The sequence below is a fragment of the Dermochelys coriacea genome, chromosome 25 (genome assembly GCF_009764565.3).
Source record: "Dermochelys coriacea isolate rDerCor1 chromosome 25, rDerCor1.pri.v4, whole genome shotgun sequence".
Lineage (NCBI taxonomy): Eukaryota > Metazoa > Chordata > Testudines > Dermochelyidae > Dermochelys > Dermochelys coriacea.
Genome location: NC_050092.1, coordinates 7,591,480 through 7,617,312, shown reverse-complemented (window position 1 = coordinate 7,617,312; position 25,833 = coordinate 7,591,480). Strand labels below are relative to the sequence as shown.

Below are 25,833 nucleotides of genomic sequence, written 5' to 3'. Positions count from 1 at the left end.
ATATGCCAGCATGTGCCAGCAATGCCCCTCTGCCATGTACATTGGCCAAACTGGATAGTCTCTACGCAAAAGAATAAATGGACACAAATCAGACGTCAGGAATGATAACATACAAAAGCCAGTAGGAGAACACTTCAATCTCCCTGGACATTCAATGACAGATTTAAAAGTAGGCATTCTGCAACAAAAAAAAACCTTCAGAAACAGACTTCAAAGAGAAACTTCAGAGCTACAATTCATCTGCAAACTTAACACCATTAATTTGGGCTTGAATGGGGCTGGGAGTGGCTGGCTCACGACAAAAGCAATTTTCCTTCTCTTGGTATGGACACTTCCTCATCAGCTATTGGGAGTGGACCACATTCACCCTGGTTGAATTGGCCCTGTCAACACTGGTTCTCCTCTTGTAAGGTGACTCCCTTCTCTTCATGTACCAGTATATTTATGCCTGTGTCTGTAATTTTCATGCCATGCATCTGAAGAAGTGGGTTTTTTACCCGTGAAAGCTTATGCCCCAATAAATCTATTAGTCTTTAAGGTGCCAGCGGACTCCTTGTTGTTTTTGTGGATATAGACTAACACGGCTACCCCTCTGATGCATTTCCTTTGTCTAAAAAATCAGTTCTCCTCTCAAAGAAAGATATTAGTAACTTTGTTACCATTTCAGAGTAGCAGCCGTGTTAGTCTGTATTCGCAAAAAGAAAAGGAGTACTTGTGGCACCTTAGAGACTAACAAATTTATTAGAGCATAAGCTTTCGTGAGCTACAGCTCACTTCATCGGATGCATTTGGTGGAAAAAACAGAGGAGAGATTTATATACACACACACAGAGAACATGAAACAATGGGTTTATCATACACACTGTAAGGAGAGTGATCACTTAAGATAAGCCATCACCAACAGCAGGGGGGGGAAGGAGGAAAACCTTTCATGGTGACAAGCAGGTAGGCTAATTCCAGCAATTAACAAGAATATCAGAGGAACAGTGGGGGGTGGGGTGGGGTGGGGTGGGAGGGAGAAATACCAGGGGGAAATAGTTTTACTTTGTGTAATGACTCATCCATTCCCAGTCTCTATTCAAGCCTAAGTTAATTGTATCCAGTTTGCAAATTAATTCCAATTCAGCAGTCTCTCGTTGGAGTCTGTTTTTGAAGCTTTTTTGTTGAAGTATAGCCACTCTTAGGTCTGTGATCGAGTGACCAGAGAGATTGAAGTGTTCTCCAACTGGTTTTTGAATGTTATAATTCTTGACGTCTGATTTGTGTCCATTCATTCTTTTACGTAGAGACTGTCCAGTTTGGCCAATGTACATGGCAGAGGGGCATTGCTGGCACATGATGGCATATATCACATTGGTAGATGCGCAGGTGAACGAGCCTCTGATAGTGTGGCTGATGTGATTAGGCCCTATGATGGTATCCCCTGAATAGATATGTGGACAGAGTTGGCAACGGGCTTTGTTGCAAGGATAGGTTCCTGGGTTAGTGGTTCTGTTGTGTGGTGTGTGGTTGCTGGTGAGTATTTGCTTCAGATTGGGGGGCTGTCTGTAAGCAAGGACTGGTCTATCTCCCAAGATCTGAGAGCGCGATGGCTCGTCCTTCAGGATAGGTTGTAGATCCTTGATGATGCGTTGGAGAGGTTTTAGTTGGGGGCTGAAGGTGATGGCTAGTGGCGTTCTGTTGTTTTCTTTGTTGGGCCTGTCCTGTAGTAACTGACTTCTGGGTACTCTTCTGGCTCTGTCAATCTGTTTCTTCACTTCAGCAGGTGGGTATTGTAGTTGTAGGAATGCATGATAGAGATCTTGTAGGTGTTTGCCCCTGAGGCTTGCAGTTTGGGAGGGGAAAACACCCTTACGTGCCCTCCTCTCCACCTGTACAGGTGAGCACCCTAACAGCTGGGCTATGGGATACTCTGATGTGGGGAATCCCTCCTATTGAAGCCGTTCTACTGTGACTAAATTAAAAAACGACATTGGTGCAGGAGGCCTGGATCTTCTACCCCTAGGGGAGTGTGCTAACCACCAGGCTACAGAGTCATTCTCATGCCTGCTCGTTCTCTCTGGCTCAACGATTCTTTCATTATTTAGACACTGGGGACACCCGAAAATGGAGACACCCCAAATGATCAACTGTCTGCAGCATCCCCAAACCTGAAGTCAACGGAGCTATGCCGATCTACACCAGCCGGGGATCTGGCTTCTACAATATAGATTAAAATAGCGTGACTAAGAAATTCTCTTTTTACTTACTTCTTCCAAGGAGACACTCATTATTAGTATCCCCTTTGTGCTAGGCGCTGTACAAACACAGAACACAATCTAAGTATGAGACAACAGTCACCAGGGGGAAAGAGATGGGGGAGGACGAGGAAACAATACTTGTTATAGTACAGAGCGTTAGTACAATACTCTTTAGTTCCTTTACTAGTTTTATGCATCAAATTGATGTTGACCCAGATGTGTCTCTCCGTTACTATATTTTTCCACCAAATGCATCTGATGAAGTGAGCTGTAGCTCACGAAAGCTTATGCTCTAATAAATTTGTTAGTCTCTAAGGTGCCACAAGTACTGCTTTTCTTTTTGCGAATACAGACTAACACGGCTGCTACTCTAAAATCCGTTACTATAAGTATACATGCTTGTATTTAATACTCCTGTGAAATATAACCAATAGAAGGGATGACATAGCATCAAAGTCTAATGTGAAAATAATCCTGCGTTTTCTTGTTTATGGACCCCCCTGGTCCGTATATGCTGCATCTTTGTCTTGGGGGGGGTTTTGTGAAGTGTGAACCCGGTAATCAGGAATGAACGACCCAGTGAGTGTAAGGAGGAAGCAGGCCCATTTAGCGCTGCAGGCTGGCTTTCCCAGTGCATCACTTTGCAAGAGTCACTGGTGCCACATGGGAGATGTGGAATGATACCAGGTGAGAAACAATTCTGCTGACTTTGTCCCCTTTTTGCTAGGAGGGATGGAGTCATGCCCCCAGGACCTGTAGTGTGCAAGTCCCACCCCCTATAGGTGGGGTCATAGAATCAGCGAATATCAGGGTTGGAAGGGACCTCAGGAGGGTCATCTAGTCCAACCCCCTGCTCAATGCAGGACCAATCCCCAATTTTTACCCCAGATCCCAAAATGGCCCCCTCAAGGATTGAACTCACAACCCTGGGTTTAGCAGGCCAATGCTCAAACCACTGAGCTAGCCCTCCCCCCGTGCTCTGTATGCATCCAGTCCTAACATACCTTATGTGGGTGCATAGGAGCCAAAATCAGCTTTACAGCTGTGGGAGTGAGTCACATTTACACTAAAAGAAAAGGAGTACTCGTGGCACCTTAGATACTAACAAATTTATTTGAGCATAAGCTTTCGTGAGCTACAGCTCACTTCATCAAATGCATCCGATGAAGTGAGCTGTAGCTCATGAAAGCTTATGCTCAAATAAATTTGTTAGTCTCTAAGGTACCACACGTACTCCTTTTCTTTTTGCGAATACAGATTAACACGGCTGCTACTCTGAAACATTTACACTAAGGCTCCTTTGCATTGTTTTGGTGGTGCCGTAAGCTGGGTGTATAGTGCAGTGGACGATCAGGGAAATAACCTGCCCATAGAGGGCATTCCTCACCTTCTGTCTATCATCTGGTAGCATTTCTTCAGCCAGCCCAGGCCCGGCATCCTCCGACGTGGTGTGGCTCCATTCAGGTACACGATCATGTAGTCCTCGGCCACCAGCAGCTCCAAGCTACTGATTACGTACCTATCAGGTGGAAATCCACAGCCGCAATGGAATGGGATTGCAGGGATTGAAGCTTCAATACATACAGCGGGGTTTCTGTATTTATTTGTGTACACCCTCTCTCCCAGCCCCACCACGCTGATCATTCTCCAATCTATTCTGACTCCGTATTGTGACTCAGGTCGCTCTATTTGACCACAAGAAGAGTCAAAGGAACATTGTAACTGAAAATCTGACCTGTCTGTCTTTGTGGGTTGTGGGATTTGGAGAAGATGTTTCAAATCCACCATGAGGCACCTTTGCAGGAGCCATGAAGGGGTGTGTTTAGGTGGGGCCTAGAGATCAGGTACAGTGGTCCATACATTTATGTCCATAAGGTCCTTTGCACAGCAGTAGACTCAGATGGATAATTCCTACTTTGGGCATGCATTTATTGCTGGCCAGCATATGGGTGCACATCAATGCTATATGTGAAGCTGCTTTGAGGTATCGGTGTTGGGTCAGAATTTGGACCATTGGGCAGGTAGGAGGACACTGTGGACAACAGGTCATCCAGCAGTATTCAGCCAGATACACAGCAGCATCCTGTACAGCTGACATGGATTCCACCTTGCCTAGTCTCCCAGTTGAGGTGCTCCATGTAAAGTCCCAATGAGTGGCACAGATACTGAGGTTACCTGGGGACCTTGGACACTTCTTGCCTCCCCTCCATCATGCAACTTGGCGTTGTCACTTACAAGAAGAGGTTCTCCATGATGTAATGGTAATCAGCTAGATTACTGTCTGGGAGATAGCAGGCAGCAAAGACAATGATAGCATTGAGACCTTCTCCGTAGTACCCTAATAGAGAAAGAGATGGACAGCATGGCCACTTGAGTGAGACAGAAGCAGGAGGTCAAAACGGAAAACAACAAAGTGCTTCTGCAGCCAGGCCTGTGCTTATGCTGTGTTGTGGGACACCACCCCATCCACAGAGAGGTGCCCGCGCAGAACTCCAACTGACCTCCATGCAGGAAGAACTATGCAGGATCACGGCCCGGGAGAGATGCAATGCGATGTTTGCTTTGTTGTATTACCTTATGAAGCTCCTGTTGCTGGAGCAGCTCAGGGCTTATTTGAAAATCACTACGGCTTGCAGTGTGCCACAAAGCTGTGCCCATGAGGATTTTGGCAAATTCTCAAGGAAATTGGATTCCAGAGGTAGAGGCCATCGACTGAGGGAGCCCAACTTATGATCCAGTCCTGGAAACTTTTACCCAGGGGAAGAACAACAACGGCCTCCCATTTGATCTTAACCTGCTCTGTTGCATCCGATGAAGTGAGCTGTAGCTCACGAAAGCTTATGCTCTAATAAATTTGCTAGTCTCTAAGGTGCCACAAGTACTCCTTTTCTTTCTGTTAGGCCCGTTATTCAGAATGGTCAGCTCATTATTCAGTCGCAGGATATAAACCAGTCTTTGTATTTGGGGGAAATACGGTCTGATGTCAAAGCACAGGAATAGGAGCTCATTGTCAGCCATGAATTTTCAGACGTGGCCACTATGTCTGGTGCCTTAGTGCCTACGTGTCCAACCTGAGACACCAGGGCCTGTTTTTCAGAGCTGCTTAGCTCCTGCAGCTCCAGTTGACTTCTGTGTTAGTTGGAAGTGTCCCGCACCTCGGAGAGGGACCAGACCCTACATCTATTGCTGCCGTCAGTTCCTGTATGCTTTCTATTATGTAGCTAAGTTTTTTAGGGTGACATACAGAGCTGGGTGGAAAATGGTTTCCCCATCCCTGGAAGATTTTTGATATTTTATCCTGTCCTGGGATGAAAAGTCAAAATCTTGAAAATTTTTGCAAATGAAAAATCTACAAGACATCCAGTTCAGGTCCATCAAAACATTTGGTTTTGACCTTTTTAAAATTTGTTTTACATTGAACTACGAATTAACTTAAATTTTGAAACAAAAAAGCCGTTTTGGACCAAATGAGGGGAACTTTTTGCTTGCAAAAGTCAAAACAGGATGGTTTGACAATTTTAAAACTTTTTTCCCCAAACATTTTTCCAAACAGGCAGTGCATTGAAACTGGCCCTGTCCTGCAAAGTGTCGTCGGAAAAAAGTTTAGTCGAAATAATCCCAACCGGCTTTAGTGATGTGAATGGTGCCATGCTGAGTGGGATAGCTGCCTCGTATGATATGGGGAACTGGCTCTCCTTACTGATGGGCAAGACAACCAGTTGCTCATGGGCGGCGGGTATCAAAGGCTGGGGGAGGCTGAGCCTCCCCAAACAGCCTTGCATGGCCCTGCCCATGCTCCACCCCTGGCCACACTACATGCCTGCCCGGTACTCTGGGGCTGGGGGCACTGGGGACCGCGCTGCCTGCTCTGTGCTGGGGGGGCTCTGGGCTCCGGCAGGGGAAGGGAGGGAGGAGGGGCAGGGCCTTGCCACAAGGGGGGGAGTTGGGCTAGAGCTAGCCTCCCTGAGCCTGTGGTTCCCCCGCCACCCATGCAGTTGCTACATTTCTTCCAGCCCCACCATCCCAAGAAGCAACTAGAAGAAAGGCCAGCAGGCTAGTGCATTTCTGAGGCACCATGGTCTTCCTAAACCTCACCTCCATGTGTCACCACCTTCATGTAGGGTTTGATCATCTGCAGATCGATGCGGTGTTCCTGCTCCCCAATGATAACTGTCCTCCATAGTCTCCCATTGGTAGCGCTGCTGTCTTCTACCACCCCATCCCCAAAGAGGTCTGCGCTGTTCCCGGGCATGTTCTTGGCTGTGGCCACGGGTGTATCATCTGGAAGAGGGAAAGCGATAACTCTGGTGAGCTTCTCCTTGAGACTGGATAGAGGTCTAAGGTGCTTATCTAGGCGTCTACACTGAAAACTTACACTGGCATAGCTATGTCTCTCTGGGTGTGAAAAATCCCCCCTTCCCCATAGCAACACAATTCAGATGACCTAACCCATGGTGCAGACAGTGCTAGGTCGACGGAAGACTGTAGTGAGTGTCTACACTGAAGCGTTACAGTGGTGCAGGTGTAGCTGTGCTGCTGTAGCATTTTAAATGTAGACACACCCTAAGATCCAGATTCAGAATGCATGCATTAAGAATATAAACTGGAGTCTCAGCATGCTCTCCATGCAGGGCAATAAGAGACTGTAACAACCACAGACTGAGAACCTGTCACCTCAGGATGAGATGCAGAGATAAAATTTCTCTCACCATTAATGACTGTCAATTGAAGCAGCTAATCCTGGAACCCATAACGGGAGAGGCAATTCTTGCTTTAGTTTTAAGTGGTGCACAGGATCTGGTCCAAGAGGTGAATATAGCCGAACCACTCAGTAATACAGTCGATTATGTAATTAAATTAAAAACCCTTGTAGGGGGGAAAAGACCAAAGAAACCCACCACAGTAGCATTTAATTTCAAAACAGGGAACTACACAAAAATGAGAAGGCTAGTTTAATGGAAATTAAAAGGAAGAGTCACAAGAATGAAATGCCTGCAAGCTGTATGGAAATTTTTAAAAAACACTATAACAGAGGCTCAAACTATCTATCAAACTATGTCTGTCCCAAAGTTAAAAAAAAATAAATAAAACAGCAAAAGGACCAAAAAGTGACACCATGGCTAAACAACACAGTAGAAGAGTCAGTTAGAGAAAAAAGAGATATTTTAAAAATTGGAAGTCAAATTCTATTGAGAAAAATAGAAAGAAACATACTCTCTGGCAAGTCAAGTGTAAAAGTTAATAAGGCAGGCCAAAAAAGAATTTGAAGAACAGCAGGCAAAAGATACAAGAACTAAAAGCAAAACATTTTTTTTAAGTACATCAGAAGCAGGAAGCCTGTCAAACAAGCAGTGGGACTGCTGGACAATCGAGGGGCTAAAGGAGCACTCAGGGAAGACAAGACCATTGCAGAGAAGCTACATGAATTCTTTGCATTTGTCATAAATATAAAGGGAAAGGTAAACACCTTTAAAATCCCTCCTGGCCAGAAGAAAAACCCTTTCACCTGTAAAGGGTTAAGAAGCTAGGATAACCTCGCTGGCACTTGACCACAATGACCAATGAGGAGACAAGATACTTTCAAAGCTGGAGGGGGGGAGAAACAAAGGGTCTGGGTCTGTCTGGGTGATGCTTTTGCCGGGGACAGAACAGGAATGGAGTCTTAGAACTTAGTAAGTAATCTAGCTAGATATGCGTTAGATTATGATTTCTTTAAATGGCTGAGAAAATAAGCTGTGCTGAATAGAATGGATATTCCTGTTTTTGTGTCTTTTTGTAACTTAAGGTTTTGCCTAGAGGGATTCTCTATGTTTTGAATCTAATTACCCTGTAGGGTATTTACCATCCTGATTTTACAGAGGTGATTCTTTTTTACTTTTTCTTCTATTAAAATTCTTCTTTTAAGAAACTGAATGCTTTTTTCATTGTTCTTAAGATCCAAGGGTTTGGGTCTGTGGTCACCTATGCAAATTGGTGAGGTTTTTTACCAAACCTTCCCTAGGAAGGGGGATGCAAGGTTTTGGAGAGGATTTTGGGGGGAAAGACGTTTCCAAACGGCTCTTTCCTAATAAAAACCCGATTAGATGTTTGGTGGTGGCAGCGAAAGTCCAAGGGCAAAAGGTAAAATAGTTTGTACCTTGGGGAAATTTTAACCTAAGCTGGTAAAAGTAAGCTTAGGAGGTTTTCATGCAGGTCCCCACATCTGTACCCTAGAGTTCAGAGTGGGGGAGGAACCTTGACAGCATTAGTCTTCACTACAGGGAATGCGAGGGAGATTCCCAAACCTGAGCCTTTCTTTTTAGGTGACAAATCTGAGGAACTGTCCCAGATTGAGGTGTCAGTAGAGGAGGTTTTGGAACAAATTGATTAATTAAACAGTAATAAGTGACCAGGACCGGATGGGATTCACCCAAGAGTTCTGAAGGAACTCAAATATGAAATACAGAGCACGAACCGTGGTATGTAACCTATCACTTAAATCAGCCTCTGTACCAGATGACTGGCAGATAGCTAATGTGATGCCAACTTTTAAAAAAGGCTCCAGAGGTGATCCTGGCAATTACAGGCTGGTAAGCCTAACTTCAGTAACAGACAAATTGGTTCCAACTATAGTAAAGAACAAAGTTATCAGACAAAAGTATAAATGGGTTCAAAAAGGAATTAGATAAGTTCATGGAGGATAAGTCCATCAATGGCTATTAGCCAAGATGGTCAGGGATGTTCCGTGTGTCCCTAAATGCCCCAACTGCTGGAAGCTGGGAATGGATGACAGGGAATGGGTCACTCGATAATTGCCCTGTTCTGCTCATTGCCTGTGAATGAACTGGCACCAGTCACTGTCAGAAGACAGGATACTGGGTTCCATGGACAGTCGATCTGATCCAGTGTGGTCTTTCTGATGTTCCTGTTCTTACACTTGGAGGGGGACTCGAGGGAGGCAGAATGTAATGATCTGTGTTGGAATCTGGCCTGAGGTCAGTGCTCTGGCTCTTGTGAGAAGTGACACAGACTCTTTATTGAGCTCAAGTAATCAGTTCCTCGGTATTGCACCTCACCTGAGAGATGGATCCTCTGCTGTGGAACAACATGCTGGGGCATTAGCACAGGACTGACTCGGAGGGAGAGAACTTCTGAATCACCACCCCCAACCCCTCCCTGGAGCTGTGGGGGCAGATCTTTGCAGGGGACTGGACAAGATGACCTCCTGAGGTCCCTTCCAATCCTAAGATTCTATGATTCTGATTCTATGATCTTCAGCTGGTCTCATTTCTTGTAGTTCCATTGACTTCACCATTGTTATGACAATTAACAACAGCTGAGCCTGTGCCATACCGTCAGCTGTGAATGTACTGAGGACAAATGGTACACGACGGAGCTATGTGTCACAGCTGGGGAACACTAAAGCAGAGTTAAAAGAAAAAGGGTTAAAGTAAATCCAAGACAAGCACCAAGTCCTAGTGAAATCCACCCCACGTTGGTCTTTTACCTTCCCATTCCAGTTCATTCCCATTGCCCAGGAACTCCAGGGAGTCCGTCTCATCCGGGGTTTCGATGTCATCTACGTTAATGTCCAGGTCGTCGGGCGTGTCCAGGAAGTCATCGGACAGCATGGAACCCTCACTTTGGTCGAGGGAAATGTTGATTTCAGGGGCTATGAGCGTCTTGCGCTTCCGATGAGCCCCGTTAAAGTTCAAAGTGTTAGGAGGAGCTGCAAGGAAAGAGGAAAGGAAGTGACAGCTTGTCCTGATCATCCACCCTTGCAGCAAGACTTTGCCCTGCCAGATCCTTGCATCTGTGCAGCAGCCTTACACCCCTGTGCAGTGAGTTGTTTTATCCCCATTTTAAAGGGGGTTAAACTGAGGCACAGAAATGTTAAGCACATGTCCAAGCCAAGACAGTGAGTCAATGGCAAGAGTCAGGAGTAGAAGGCAGGTGTCCTGACTCTCAGCTCTCTGTTCTAATGAGGTCCCTGCACATTACAAAATACAGCCCCACTTTTGAAGTGCTCACAAAGTCATTCCTTGCTGAGCTGGGCAAATTACTGACACCGAACTTTCTGTGGGTCCAGAGTCTCTGTTCAGTTAATAACACTTAGCATTAATATAGTGCTAACTAATTGATCTTCACAAACCCCCACGAGACAGGTCAGAATCATTATTGCCATCTTACGGATGGGGAAACTGAGACACAGAGGCCCTATCTACACCAAGCAGGAAACTGTGGCTGAAAACTCTATTAAAATATAAATAACCATAAGAATAGACCAATTTGGGGCCTAATGATGCTCGAACCTGTATTTGAGCCTAGTTAAGAGCCTGATAATCGTTTTCATGGTTTGGTCTCTGGAACCCTTGCTATGGCTGATTGGTGATGGTGGTTTGCTGACAACACAGAAGAGGCAGCATGGTACAGTGAATTAAATATATGGATGCGACGAAGGAATTCCTGAGTTCTCATTCTGGCTCTGCCACTGGCTTCCAGGTAGGGCTTTAGCTCAGTCACTTGTTGTCTCAAGTCCTGTCTATGATGCTAAACATGCTTCTCTTATCTTAGGAGAGGTCTACTATCCATAGCCAACCACAACGAAAGCTGCAGAGCTCAAAGCACAGGGGGGTGAACAGAACAACTTTTACTTAAAGGATAAACTAACCGGATAAAATAAAGCGAGGGAACAAAGAGGTCTGGGGCCACTACTGCAACCGTCTTTTTGTGCCGTGTTTGTGCAGCGCCTAGCACAATGTATTGCCCCCAGGACTGGGGCTCCTAGCTGCCACAGCAATAGATATCAATAAGGATTGATCCTTAGGGTTCCTCTCCTCTCCCTATTAAATACTATTCTGGCTCTGTTCCTGGTGCGTATGTAGCTGTTGTGTCTGCTCTGTTCTGTCGGTGTCCAGGTGCATGGCGAAGCTCAATCAAATAATTGCAATGAGCGTTCCAGTCCGAACTCTGTTCTGAGCAAAATGAATTATGGCAGCAATTGCTCAGCTTATCAATGAGCATCTGGGCTTTTCAAACTCTTCCTACTGCTTTGCAGCAATGCATCGAGGCTGCGGGCACAGCTGTGTCCCCAGCCGGCTGCCAGATGGATGGAAGCCATGGGGCATTCCACTCAAGGAAGTTGAGAGGGGTGGGACATAATTCGGAGGGGCTGAGCACCCACAATTCCAAGGAGTGCTCAGCACGGTGAAAATGCCTGTTTCCCCCACTTGTTGTGAATCTGTAACACACTCAGATGGTTCTTGGTTCTGTGCCCCATGCAAGTTTTTTTGACGAGACTTGAAGGAAATTTGTTCTCTCTTTTCTCTAACCATGGCCTGCTGCCCACTGGGCTCAGCAAAATACCCTCTTCGAAGCCCAACAAGGCAAGGCTGATACTTACAAGATGTGTTCTCAGCTGTGGGTCTGCCCAGGGAGTCCATTCCTGTCTCTTCTGGGAGGGGTCTGCAAACCAGCCAAAGCAAAGGGTCCAGGAGGCAAAGAGAGCATAATTAGCAGGAGATGCCACTATTAAAGTCCGTTCATCCCAGCTCCTTGGGCTTCGTAACAACTATCAATAAGTATATTAGGCCCATCGTATTTATCAAATTCAAGGTACAACATCATTTAAAAATCCATCAGGAAGAAATCCCTCACCCTAATACCAAATAGGACAGGACCAGTTATCCTCAAGTCAATGCCTCCTCCCACCCAGCTCCCCAGCAAAAGAGAACAATTCCCAATGAATGCAAAGGAGTAGAGGGGAAAATGGGTCATAGGTGCAAAAAGCTCTGGAGCGAGCCAAAAATGGACAAGAAAAGACCAGCCAAAGAAGATAGGACCTGCCATGTATCCAAAATAAGTAGCCAGAGAAGGATCCCAGGGAAGAGAGTCTCAATGCAAAGAGCTCTGGATTGAGAAAGACCTTGCCCGAGACTGGTTCAATGTAAATCTAGGGATGGAGAACAATAGATCTACCTTGGCCAACCCTAACTGCTGGGCAGGGATATAGGGTCAGAAGAGGCCTTCAGCTCAGAGGAGCTTTAGAAGCTAATACTTGATACTGAGCTACGAAGCTATTGCTCAGTTGGCTTTACATCCCTGACCTTATACGCATGGCAGACGGTGCCACCCTCAATGGAGTGAGAGATCAATAGCAGGTCTTTCCATTGTTGATGCACTGGAGAGCCCTGGGGAAAATGTGCAAGTTCTACACCTTTGAGCCACGTACATTTCAACCAGATGCAATAGTTGAGTTGGGTCCATCCCATCTGGCATAGACTGGGAACAACCTAATCTGCCATTTATATTTATAGCATTTTGCATCCCAAGGTGCTTTAGGAACTATCTATATGAACACACACACACATCGCATCCCCACTGAAATGCAGCCACTTCTGGGGTGCGAGGCAGCAGCCAGACACCCAGCTGCCACCCAGCAAGGAGAGTGGACATTTTGGCCAAGGGCACTAGAGAAAACTCTTTTACCCCCCAAAAGTGCCGAGAGATGTCCTCATTCTCCCTTATTAAACTGCATGAAACCCACGTTCATGTTCTGTGAAAGATGAAGGGTTGCTTCAAACCTACAGGGATTTGAGTTCGTGGCACTGGGGAATCTACAGATTCTAAGTTTGATGTTTTAGATACTAAATTACTGCCCCCAGCAGTGTGAGAATTAACCCTGCGATACATGTGAGGAACATACCTAGTAGGAAGCCCTCATTCATCATCTACATAGAATCATTGAATATCAGGGTTGGAAGGGACCTCAGGAGGTCATCTAGTCCCACCCCCTGCTCAAAGCAGGACCAACACCAACTAAACAGTGTCTGTCCGTGTCATATCTATTAATGGAGGAGGCTCCTTCAGGAACTAAGGTTTGGGGAACGCTTAGCTTCTGTAGAAGGAGTCTCTGAAATATTTGACGGCTGCTGTGTTAACCCTCCGCTGAAAGCTCCCCTTTGCCAACCTTAAAGATGGGATGTTGACAGACAGGAGAGTCTAGCAGAGTGGCTGAACCTGGAAGACCTGTTCACTCCTCTGCTTGGTGGATTCTTGTAGGGAGGTATTGTTTAGTCATTCTCACTCTTGCACGGTGCCTTACACCCTTGTTTCCTTGCCCACCCAGATGAGGCTCCTCCCCGAATCTAATAATAATAATAACAAAGTATTCACATAGGAGACCCAGTCATGGGCCAGGGCCCCATTGTGCTAGGCAAACACTGAACAAAGAGACGGTCCCTGCCCCAAGGAGCTTCCAATTGAAGTATAAGACAAGACACAGCAGATGGGGACAGTCCGATGGAGGCGCACAAGGAAACAATGAGACCAGTATGATAGGTTGTGGTCTTAGCACAGCAGCAGCCAGGCTGTTGTCAAGTTTTACGCATTGCAATGTTCTCCTGGGTTTTCATTTAAAGTTCTTGGTTTGGATTTAACCCTTCCCTGGCTGCATTTGCAGCCCAGACAGCACGGCCTTGTGTGGGCCCCTTGACAGCTGGAAGGGGAAACAGACTAAAGACGATGCCACGCAGAAGCCTGGGAGCTCAGCCATGCAGAACAGGTGGATTTGGCTGCTGCATTCACTAAGCCACAGCCCCTGCCCTGGCCTTCCCTGAAGGGGCCCCCAAACAGCGAGTGTCCTGCCAAGAAGGGAGCCTTGTAAAATGAACAGACACTCTGGGCACATCAGCACCCACCCTGGGCCGGTTAGCTGCGGCCTGACTTCATACTTCTGCCCAAGGAAGATGGGGGAAAAATTTGGCACTTTGCAATTTTTCTACCCACAACGCTGCGAGCTACACCACAGCCCTAACCTGCAACCAGCCCGGCAACTGCCTTTTACTCATTCTCTTCAAGGCACGGGGTGGTGGGTGGAGTCCCCCTTTGGGCAGGCTAGCCCTGGCTCCGCCCCTTCTGCCTGCCCCCTCCTCGCAGCCAGAGCCCCATACCCCCTGTTCCCCCCTGTGCCCGGAGGAGCCCTGAATCCCCTGCCCTCGGCTGGAGGAGTCCTGGTCTGGCCGAAGCCCCGAGCCGGGCCCCCGCACCTGCCCAGAAGAGTCCCGGGCCAGCTGCAGCCAGGCCGTGTCGCCCCTCCCCAGACCCCAAGCCACCCGGGGGAAAGCGTCTCTGGTCTGGAAGAAGCTTTTGCTATGCCTGCCTGGGGCATAATAAATCAAAAACTTCCCCCCAAAACCCCACAACTGGGGGTAGCACCAGGAGAAGCACAGCCTCCCCTGGCCTATTATACCCACCACCCATGTCAAGGCACCTTGCAGATATTAACTAATGAACCCTTCCTGTATGATTGTGGGTATATGGGTGGGGAAACTGATGCCAAGAGATTAGGTGATTGGGGCCAAGGGAGTCAGTGGCCTTAAAACTCAGGAGAACTCAGCACCTCCATGCTATGCTCTGGCTCAAGACTCTCCCATTTCTATCCTGGCCCTTCCTTGTGCAGAAACTGATGATCCCCCTCCTCCCCCCACAAAAGCTGCAGTGGTTTTGTAATACAGACAAATAGGACCCAGGCACACTGTATCATTTCCCTACACAGAAATTTACAGCCATGTCTCAGGGAGCACTGAGCAATCGGCAGCCCTGGGTCACAGCTCCAGAGGCAGCTTCTGACTTTCAGCTTGCCCCGTAAACCTCCCTTTTCTGCAAGATGGTCGCTGCTAGCAGGAGGTTCAGCCATGCCAATGTAACAGAAAGCTTTGCTTTCAGATGCAAGGGCCAGCGCCAAAGTCTGCACTCAGTCACACTGGTGCAAGTCCTGCATCATTTCAAGGAAGCCAGTGGATCTGCCCAGGTGTAAATGAGATCAGAATCTGGCCCACACTTTGCATATGTTAAGCAACACGTCTCGCCACGTCCACTTGTAGTCTGCCCAGCTGAGCTACGTAGGCTCTCGCTGGCACACGAATGATGTATGTTATTCTGAAGTTCAGCACACTGTGCAAAACGCCAGGCTGTGTTCCTTCTGCCTGGTGCCTAATAACCCACACTAGAATTTGTGTTCCACTGTCCAGTGCTTGCTAGGGGCTGTGGTGTGAAGATTTGCGAATTCAGGGACAGAGCCCCATAGAACAGGCCAGTCTTAGAGCAACCCATATGCTTGTTTTACCTGGTACGTTCAAGCAAGGGGGTTAGACTGCACATGCCCTACAGAACTACAGAGACTGCTTTTGCACTGACACGCCACCACAGCCATCAAATTAAACTGTATAAACATTCAGATGAAGGGATAATCCCTTTGGAGCCAGGTTGTTGTATATTAATGTGTGTACGAGTTCTGATTAAAGGCACACTGGCCCTGCTTCTAAGGTCCAGCCCAGAGCCCAGCAGACAGCAGTACCCTAAACTGGTAAGAAATAAGAATATTCCTAGATCAGTGCAAAAGATCCACCAGACACACACACACTTTCAGTCTGTCTGTCTTTCTCTCTGTCTTTCCCTGGTTGGTTCTGTGACTGTGATCTGACCCTCTGTTGCCTGATACAGTCGGGTGATGCACTGTCAAAAAAAAAAAAAAGAAAAAAAGAAGCCATCTGGCTTGGGTGTATCAAAATACCCGTTGCCGTGGGGCTCAGGGGTTTATGAAGCTGATGGGGGATTTCAGATCCTTTTATTTAGCAACAGAATCTGTCTAAAAGTCAGAGGTACGGGGTCTTCCTTACCTTTCCAAAGGCTGCTTAGACTGCTGTCTCCCACTTCCTAGGGTAAATCTGCCCTTGGGTTTTCCTTCCCACACAGCAAGCTTAAGAATCGTTCCCCTTTTCCAGAGTTTCCTGAATAAAGCAGCTTTTCTAAGGGTCATGGGCCACCATTTTGCTCTATACTGATCAGCTGATGGCCAATTTCACCATATAAGGCACCTGCTCCCCGTGCCTCTTCTGTGGATTAGATGGATGCTAGTGACACAGTGAGCATGCTCCTGCATCCACCCTCTAGCATCACTTCAGCATCACTGCAGTCACACAAACAGCTGAGACATACTGTAGCCAGGAGATTAAGCCTTCAGGGAGGAGTCTTTCCTTGCTGGTGCCACTTAGGTCATTCTCTGCCTGGGTGACAGAGCTCAGCCCAGTTGTGCAGCAGTGGGCACCACCCCTTTGCTACCAGGGAACAGGAAATTCACCCCAAGAACCGGCTGGCTACGGGGAACGTTCACATTCCGCCCTTTGTCAGGCGCTGAATTCACTTTGCCCAGTGGGGATCTTTGTAGGGACCACCTGCACCTTCGTAGCCAGAGGGGCTAATGGCCGCTGAGCAAATACAAAGTTGCTCAGCACGTCATCCGGGCTCCAAGGCAAGTCTCTGTGATTGAAGTGTGAAAATATCTTTAACTAAATTCTCCAAAGCCAGCTAAATTCTGCCAGTCCAGCAGGGGCTCATGTGTCAGATGACAGGCTTGGTTAGGTTTTATTTACATTAAAGGCTAACCTCTTTCCCTGTTTAGTCCCTATGCAGTAGGCGGGAGTGTGGTCTAGCAGCTAGGCCAGGGGGTCTGGTATTCCAGATACTGGGGCTCTGTTCACAACGCCGCCACTGATTTGCTGCGTGGCCTTGGGTACGTCACCTCAGCTCTTTGTGCTTCGATTTTCCTATTCTGCAAAATGGGAACAAAGGCTATCGACCCACCTTGAGATCGAGGGTCGAAACCTAAGAGAAGTGTTACGTTATTATGACAAGAGAGCAGGTTCGCCACAGCTGGAAAAAATGGAACTTTGTGGCTCCTGCATCGTCATAGCAGTGTGACCTAGTGGCTAGTGCTCTGGCCCGGGACTCAGGAGACGTGGGCCTGTTGGCCATTGTGTTTGTACAGCACCAAACACAATGCGGGGGGAGGGGGTTCTGAGCTCACTTAGGATCCTAGTTCCTCTAGATGCTTCTGTAATAGAAATAATGACAACATTTGGGGGAGTCACGACTGCCGTCCAGTCTTGCGGCAGATCTCTGGCTCAGGGCTAACTTGTTTTCTCAGGAACTCTTTGCTAGTTTGGGGCCCCCTGCCCCTCCCTGAAATAAGCGAGGGCTCTTCCCATCTTCTAGCAACACAAAGGCCTGGCTGAGTCTCATTCTTGTGCGTGGGGAGGACGACGAGTGAACAAAAATGAGCTGGGTACCGTGGGCTGCAGACAGAGGTGCTTAGATTAGCCCTGCAGCTGGGACTTGCATGAACAGAGCTAAGCTAATCATCTAACAACAAGGAGGACAGGAGACCTCTGACTACAGTGGTTGGCCTTGCCAGGGTACCGCACTTAACAGGCCGAATTACACAGCGGGCCCACTGTCCTATGAACACAGGGTGGCTGTAGTCCCGGCGGTAGCAATTCCGCTGCAGCTGGGAAGAGAGGATCGCTACTTGAAAGGCATCCCCACAGCATTCAGGCCGCACCGCTCCACCCCATTCATCTGCGCCAGCTGCATGGTGTGTCCCAAGTGATAAGCATGGGTGTAGCCAGGTGCTGGGTACAAGCTGAAGCCTGGAGCTGGGAGAGATGGGTTCTGTGCTAGGGGCCAGAGGCAAAAATTCAGATTGGGTGCGAGCAGATGCAACTCCGTCTTTCTCTACATGGCTGTCTGACAGCCCTGGTGGGGGATCAGTTGGGACCTGATTCTACAACTTATAATAGCATCGTGTAGCAGTTACTCACACAAGTAGTCCCATTGACTTCAATCGCCTCATTGGAACTGCTCGCTTGAGTAAGTACGTGCAGAATTGCTTTCTTTGAGGAGATACTTCCTGCACATTAGATAAGAGAAGGAGGCATGCCTAACTATCACATGACCATTTTGCCCCTCACCCTGATATCTGAGTGCCCAAGAGGTGTGAGTGTGTTGCAAGATTCTTGCCACGCAAACATTTTGAAAAGGGCTGTGAGCCATCCTTGCAAAATTGCTGCTTTCTGAATGATGGTTTGCCTGAGCTTTGCAAGAACCTGCTTGTCAGACCCAGGTGTCCTATTGCTCTCTAGTATAATTCTCCCCGGCCTCTAGCTGCAGCTCTGCCAGAACAGACCTGGGGAAGTCCTCGTCTTGCCACTCCTCCTTCACCTCCACGTTCTCCATCCGCAGCGTGGCTTCGGTGGTGCCCATTGCGATTGGGGAGAGACTCTGGCCGCACTGGGTTCCACCTGCCAAGGGGCTTGGTCTGGAACAGGAGACACAGCAGCATGGGCAACAAGCTGAATGCTGAGCATAAAGCTACACCCTTCAAGATCTGCAGCCCACCCTCAGCCCCCTTATAGTTCAGGAGTATGGGAGTCCAAGGTTTTGATTCTGGTCTGTTCCAACATCAGAAGCCATTTGGAAAATTTAGCTCCAGAGGTGGGTCGGGGTGGGGGGAATGTTCAGATCTGACGTGACTATATAGACTTTCTACAGAAAACACAATGGCTTTATAAAAGCATGAGCCAGTGAGCCCCTGGGCATGGTACTTTGGGGCTACTGACCCCCCTGGATAAAAATAAATCAGCTGGTTCTGGAGCATAGGCTCTGTATAAAATGCGACCACAGCAAACTACTTATCGATCACCCTTTGAGATGCTAGTTCTGAGCAGAGCCATTGCAGTGATCCGCAGGCACCCAACACGCTCCGTTCTGTGGTGTATAGGCTCACCTTTCAGATTTTATTCTGCCATACAACTAATATTGACGTTAACCAACACGATCGCCAATGGAAATGCAATACAGGTTTAAAGGACAACAATACAAGATCGGTTTCGGGTTATGTGGCAGTGACACCTGTTTGCATTTTGCTGTCTCCTGTGGATGTTAATCTCTTCTGTTGCACAGAGAAATTTCTGGGTGATGTTCTGTGTTGCGACCCAGCTAAGCACCCTGCACTGAGAGAGGAAGAGAGGGGTCTAGGAGGAAGGCCTCCTGTGAAGAAGACACTGGCTCTTCTTCACTCAGGAGATACACCTGGTAGCCTTGTGGCATTCATCACTTGTCCTGATCCCATTTTTATAAAAACATGTGTCAAACCATACAGGGACATGTCTGCATAGGGGCCTTGGCTCTGTGCCCGCTTCCATGTGGTTTATACTGATGTAACTCCGTTCCCTTCAGTGCAGTCACTCTTGAGCCACACTAGTGCAAGGGAAGGCAGAATCAGGACCCACGGGCCTAGTTCTCATTTACATTCAGGCCTCTGGCAGTGCAAAGGGGTCTCAGAGTGACTGTGGATCACTCTTGCTTTGTGACCCCTTTACACTGCCGGTCAATGAGAATCATGCCCATCCTATCTCAGGCCTGACCCTATATTCTTTGCCCACTTAAAGCTCGAAATGAAGTCAGTAGGAATTCAGAGTGTGCAAGGATTCAGGCTCAGGACTGCATGTTGTCAGTTCCTTTAGCAAGGCCCCATATACTCCTCTCTTGACCGGATTCCATTCCCATTGATCTTAATAGCAGCTGAAGTTAAAGGGAGCAGGATCAGACCCACTGCCGGAGCTGAATAACTGACATGACACACCTGCACATAAGCACAGTCAGCGAGAAAGGTACATGAATGTTCAGGCTCAATCCAAAGGATCCAATATACATGAGGTGTCTGTGTATTTAGGGGTTGGCCAAATAGTAACATATTTTTAATTCAACCGGCCAGATCCTAGTCTCAGTTACATCAGCGTCAAGCCTGAGTGACCCCACTAAAGCCAGTGTTGCTCCTCCGGCCCACTCGATGCTGTTTGTGAGAGCCAGTGCGGTTCTGGTGTCCTTTCTAAAGAGGGCCTCCATGATGATGGATGAGCAGGAGATGCAGTTCTGTCTGCCTGCTGCTTTAAGGGGGTGAAGCTCTATGGATCACCAAGGAAATCCAGTATTCGGATTTACTGTGGGCATTGTCAGAGGTGGGAGCCAGCCCCAGAGGAAGCTGGTGGAGAGCTGTGTGGTGAAGGGTTACTGCCTTCTCCTCACCCTCCCTCTGTCTGTGCAGTGCGTCCTGCATTACATATTTGTCTTTATCCTGGTGCATTGCCGGATTCGCTGCTTGGGAAAGGAGCGTATTTGTGCTAACGGATGATTTCTTAGCATGTAGGAACCAGCCATGCCCCAGCGCCCATGCAGATCCCGGAGCTCTAATTCCCCTTCCCCAAACCCCTTCAAAGCAGGATGGAGGAAAAAACACCCCCAGAGCTGGACCCGGTGTCTCCATCATCAACCCTTTCCCCAGCAGAAGGGAAGCAAGGAGGGCATCTTGTACTTACCCTCTGAGGGTCTCTTCTTGCTACTGAGGAACAAAGAAGCTCTCTCCTGTATTCCAGCTGGGCATTCCTCCTTCGATAGCAGGGGGCTCCTTAGGACATCCAGGATGGGAATAAAAATACCGCTGGGAAAGGCTGTCGCAGCTGGGGAACAAGAAGCTGCATCAGTGCTGGCCTTCAGTACAGGAGCTGGCCTTTTGCTTTGGAAATGGATGGCAGTTATTTGTATTCTCTTAACACGGCCACAGCCACTGCTGCTTGCTCTGCCCAGGGACTGCCTCGGAGATATTTGATTATTTGCAGCTCACAGCTGGCTAAGCCCCAGCTCCCTTAAGACAGCTAATTGCACTGCTTTTGTGTGCTGGGAAGGAAGGGGAGGGGTGTGGGGGGTGTGTGGAGAGCTAGCAGCATAAAGCACCCCTCTTTTCAGTGCCACGTCTCCTCTGATTGGATAGAGGACAGCAAATGTCTCCACAGCCTCTCCCTTGGCATCCTAAGCACCCCCAGCCGCTGGCAGGATCCAGCCCAGGAGGAGAGGGGTGGGCGAAAAGCTGTTTAATGTAGAGCATCATTGGCTAAGGAAAGGCAAAGACAGAGGGTCCAAAGCAGGTTCTCTGTCCCCAGTCTAACAGTGCGCCCTCTTCCCTTCAGCATCTCTCTGCACGTGGAACAGAGGGGCTCTCCTTGCTGCTGGGAGCTGGAGTGGGGGTGGCTAGGAGGGTCACTGGGGTAGTGCAGACCCCCAGAGGGCTTTAGGGGAGCTGAAAAGAATCGGCTCTGAGGAAGGGGGAGGATGGAACGCAGGTCTGTGCAGATGCAGCCCAGAGCAGATGGCAAGTGGAAATGGCACCAGCTGAAGATTTAGGCGGCGGCGGGGGGGAGGGGGAGTTAACAAAGGGGTCTAGGATGTCCAAACCCCACTGTCAATGGGAAGCAGGTGCCTGATTCATAGGCCTTAGGCGCCTATGAAAATCCCTGCTTCTGTTTCAGCCAGCTTTTTGGAAACTTTCCTTGGGCTTCCAGAAAAATGCTGTTTTGAATGCCAGGTGTTACTGCTGAGATGCACACATCTGTTGATTAATTAATTATTATTATTATTGATGATTTGTATCACCATAGGGCCTAGGAGCCCCGGACATGGAGCAGGGCCCCCTGTGCGAGGGGCTGTAAAGGCATAGGACAAGAAGCTGGTCCCTGCCCCACAGCTAACGGACTGGCTCCCAGCTGCTTGCATCCACCACATCAAGTAAAGCTATAGTCTCTGAGATCATGCATCCTGTCCCTATTCCTACTGAATTCTCTAGCTAGATGCTATACTATGCTGATGGAACTACTGAGCAAATCTGGTCCTCCAGCCCCATCCTTGCACATGAATACAAGGTCCGAGGAGCAGCCGAATGGTCAGGGTTCCATTAGGAGGGGTCATTGGGGTGGCATGCCAAAGACGGGTTGGGCAGGTTTCTGCATTTCTTAGCCACACCCATGTCCCTCCTTCTCTTTGCACTGGTTTGGCGCCAACCCCGTCATGCACAGCCCTGAAGTCCACCCTGGTCCTGCTGAATTCCAGGTACCCTTCTGCTGATGGTTGCATTTCACCTGCTGATGGGAGAGTTGCCAGGATGAGTTGGAGGCTTTGGGGCAGGAATCTTGCCAGCGATCATGACTGAAAGGCTTTTCAGGAGGAACGTGTCTTGAAGAACGAAGTGAGGGAGGAGCAGGAGGGAGTGGTTGGTCACTTGAAAAGTAGGAGTCCATCTGATGTGTCTTTGCTCTTTACACAACATTAAGCATAAACCTTAACTACGGCAGAGCTAGGATCCAACTACAAACACTAACTGCAGTATATACAAACATACAAACCCCAGTTACACATATGCACCCTTGACCTGTAAGGTTTTGGTGGCTTCTGCAGGAGAAGACCAGGAAGCTCACACACTATTTAAAGGCAAACTACCCAATTCCTAGGCACTACACTTTCCCAAGACCAAACTGGGACAATGAGACGAAGGGTCACTTTAGAACGTGACAGCTCAGATATTGCTGATCAAAGTGCGTGTGGGAATATCCAGCGGAGAGGAACATTTCAGTGTTTTCTTCTGTTTTGTTTTTGCACAAGAAACATTTTCCCTTTTGCAGTTTTGTGGCAATCAACACCTCATGCAAAGCTTATGAATGCCACCTACCGGCTCTTGCTCACTTAACTCTTGGCTTTGTTGTGCTTCTTGCTCAGGCTTCTTATCAGTCTGGTCATTTGCTAAAAATATGTGATCCTGGATTTAATCACTCCCACCTTGCTTGCTGTGCCAAAATATTTTCAATCCCTTCTTTGCTGAGACAACGGATTCATTCTCTTTTCATGTTGTTGTGCGTTAAAAAAAATGATCAATTTTCTTTTAAGCATTTTCATTGCACCTGGTCGTTATTTCAGGACCTGATTCTGCAGATGCTTATGCAAATACTTATCTTTAACTTACATGACTAGCCCCATGGACCTTAATGAGATTACTCCTGTGAGTAATGTTCCATACATGCACCCGTGTTTGCAGGATCAGGGCTTTAGTATGGCTGAGAATTGGCGAACCGGGTTTTGTTAATTTCCGTCTCTCTGTCTCAAGTACTTATCTGGCCTCCATCACCATAGTATCTGAGCATGTCACAATCTTTCATCTCACAACACCCCGGGAGGTAGTGCAGCACTATTCTTCTCATTACACAGAAGTACTGATTTTATATTGGTATAATGATGTCAATTAAGGCTGTGATTTTTTTTCCTGATATACCACTACAACCGCTAATGTGGATGCAGTTATACTGGTATAAAAGTGCCTTATACAGGGATAGCTTGTTCCGCTTTCTTTAGAGGATTAAGTTATACTGGTGTGTAGTGGGGTGGTCACCCGCTCCTGCCTTAAAAGGCTTAAAACAGCCCGGGGAGAGGGCTGTGGCAGGGAAGGAAAAGCAGAACTGATTGGGAGAAGCAGCCTCAGCTGGGGTCCATGCCCCAGTCAGGCCGCACTTGGCTTAATCAGGGCCCAGCTGGCCCTTATAAGAGGGCAGTGGGCTAGGAGCAGACAGCATCTCCTCTAGCTGTGAATGGTGATGTACCAGGGTACCTGAGGTGAAGCAGGGCTGGGGACAGCCAGAGGAGCTGGGAGGCTCCAGACTGGAAAAGCCCCAGGCTGCAGGCCTGGTAGATGGCCTAAGACAGGGTAGTGGGGTTGCAACAGGGCAGCCCAAGGGTAGGTGGAGGCAGCAGGTCCAAACCCCCCTTGCCTGACAGACTGCAGTCGGCCCCAGTGAAAGGGGACTAGATGGAGACTGGCAGTAGCCCACAGGCCGAGGCAAGGTGGGGAGGGGGGGTTCCCTGGGGAGGGGAGACCCAGATCTGTGGGGTATTACTTGGAGGAGTGGCACCCCAGGTAAAAGGGCACCAGGATCTGGGAGGGACACAGGAGCCAGTGACAGTGAGACACCAGCAGAGGGCACTCCGGAGCTGGTAAAAAGAGCTAATTCCTGGATGACCAGCAGGAAACGCCGCTGGGTGGGTCTGAGCCCCATTACATGGCGTGAACTCTCATATGGGGGGAGAGGAAAAAAAAACCCCCCAAGCAGCTGACTGCCATTAACCAGTCCTCTCAGAGGCTGCTGGGAGTGGGAGGAGCTTGGGTTCTATATAAACCAGACCCTGATCATTCCAGCTAGGGAGGAGGGAGTGATACTAATAACTAAGAAGGCTGCTCCAGATTACCTGTGGGGAAATGTACTGGGTCTGGGGAAAGTTGGGCACAGCCTCTCTGGGAAGTTTTGGACTTGCCTGAGAAGTAAAAGAACTTGTGTGGAAATGGGACGAAACGCTTTGGGTGTAGATGCTGACTGATTGATTGTAAGGGTGGCCTCAGGGGGCCCTGCAAATGGTCCCCTGCCTTGATTTACTTCTCCTGGGCACTTGCTAGGGCTGATCACCTGCATGCCTTCTCTATCATGGGCCTACCTCAGTTTTCCCTCTTGTTCTGGAGTCACCAGTATCTCCAGCAAGTTTTGAAGCATAACTAGCTCTTTGTGGGGTTATTCTATGAGTCCCCCCCCCCCACAACTGTAGTCCCGATTTCCCCAGCACTCCAACCTGTACAGTCACTCTTGCAAGACCTAACACCAAGTAAGGCTCCAACATCTCTCCCTATGCCTCTGGCTCTCAGGGATGGCTCTGGTGCCTTCTTCCAGCTGGGGTACTTCTCTACCCTGTTTCCTTTGCAGGTGTGGCTCTAGCACTCACCCCTCCATCATTCCCCAGACTTCAGCCCTCTCTGGCATCAGCTTTCTGGCCCAGAGAGACAGCAGGCATCTCCCTCTGCAGCTGTCAGCCTTCAGCCCTCTCTGGCCTGGGGAAGTCTATGGGTGACCCCACCCCGACTGCCTACCGCTTTCACCCTCCTGAACTGGGTCCACTACTCGCTAGGGAACTCTGACCGCTCCCTCCTCTGAGGGCGTCCCCTCCCTGCTGCTCTCAGCCCAGCTTTTCTGAGCTCTCTCTGCTCTTGGGACTCTGGACGGTCTCCCTGTCTGAATTCTAGGACTGTCTCCCCTCTGCAGCCCTGGTGCCTGCTTTTAAGCCCAGGTGGAGTGTGTCTTTCTGGGGACACAAAGCTCACTGATAGTAGGAGCGCTGGGAGCAAGTTGCTCTGCAATCAGGCAAGATCGTGCATGAACAAGGCAGAGGAAGAGAGAGACAGTTATATTGGAAATATGGTCAGATGGGCTGCTCTCTAAAGGAGCGTGGAAGTTTTACTATTGTCATGGCCATGGAAGATGGTGGTCAGCAACCTCTGTATTGGGCTTGTCACTGGAAGAAGCAAAACCTTTTTTTAAAAAAAAAATCTGGTCCCTAGTCTCTGTGCCTCAGTTTCCCCTCTGTGGCACTGCCCATCTCACAGGGAGTTTGTGAAGGTAAGGGCCTTAAAGATTGTGAGGTGCTCAGATACCCTGGTAATGGAGCATATAGATTTTTCTTTTTGCACAAACAACTAAAACAGATCTCTCTAACGGGTTCTCTCCATGTCCAATTAAGGGCAAGTTTATTTAGTCTCCTTCAATTGCTTTTGAGAGAGATTAGAATTTCTGTTCTGTATGAGCGGTTGAATATTCTGAGGAGCAATACCGAATACTCGGTATTCTCAAGGACTCTTTCAAAGATGTTGTCTCTGTTCTGTCCTGGACAGAGATGGAATATTTAGTCTTTATGGTGGAGATATAACACATGGCTTTTATTGAATTTTTGCATGTTTTAAAGCAATTCCCTTTGTCCTGGACTCAGTGGCAGACTCACAATATGATTCTGAAATGCTGATGAATCCATGGAGTCTCTCAAGGTTTTGCACTTAGCCAACAGAGGTCAGTGTGCCCTA

At 48.3% G+C, this 25,833-nt stretch overlaps 1 protein-coding gene across 6 annotated transcripts in view; it reads right to left on the bottom strand.

Moving 5' to 3' along the window:
* ATCAY (ATCAY kinesin light chain interacting caytaxin) overlaps nucleotides 1-20,971 on the bottom strand; it is a 36,665-nt gene extending 15,694 nt beyond the window's left edge. For 2 of the 6 annotated variants that reach the window (XM_038384208.2, XM_038384210.2), the window contains exons 1-7: nucleotides 20,435-20,937; nucleotides 18,244-18,375; nucleotides 11,623-11,684; nucleotides 9,727-9,948; nucleotides 6,336-6,521; nucleotides 4,476-4,578; nucleotides 3,628-3,759 (exon numbers count right to left, since the gene is read on the bottom strand). In XM_038384208.2, the coding sequence (XP_038240136.1) occupies nucleotides 3,628-3,759; nucleotides 4,476-4,578; nucleotides 6,336-6,521; nucleotides 9,727-9,948; nucleotides 11,623-11,684; nucleotides 18,244-18,320 (782 nt within the window). In that variant the 5' untranslated portion in view covers nucleotides 18,321-18,375; nucleotides 20,435-20,937. Of the gene's footprint in view, nucleotides 1-3,627; nucleotides 3,760-4,475; nucleotides 4,579-6,335; nucleotides 6,522-9,726; nucleotides 9,949-11,622; nucleotides 11,685-15,898; nucleotides 16,138-18,243; nucleotides 18,376-20,434 lie in introns of those variants that run through there. The other 4 variants (XM_038384207.2, XM_043502669.1, XM_043502670.1 and 1 more) reach the window with 4 other exon arrangements.
* Between the last annotated feature and the right edge of the window lie 4,862 nt (nucleotides 20,972-25,833).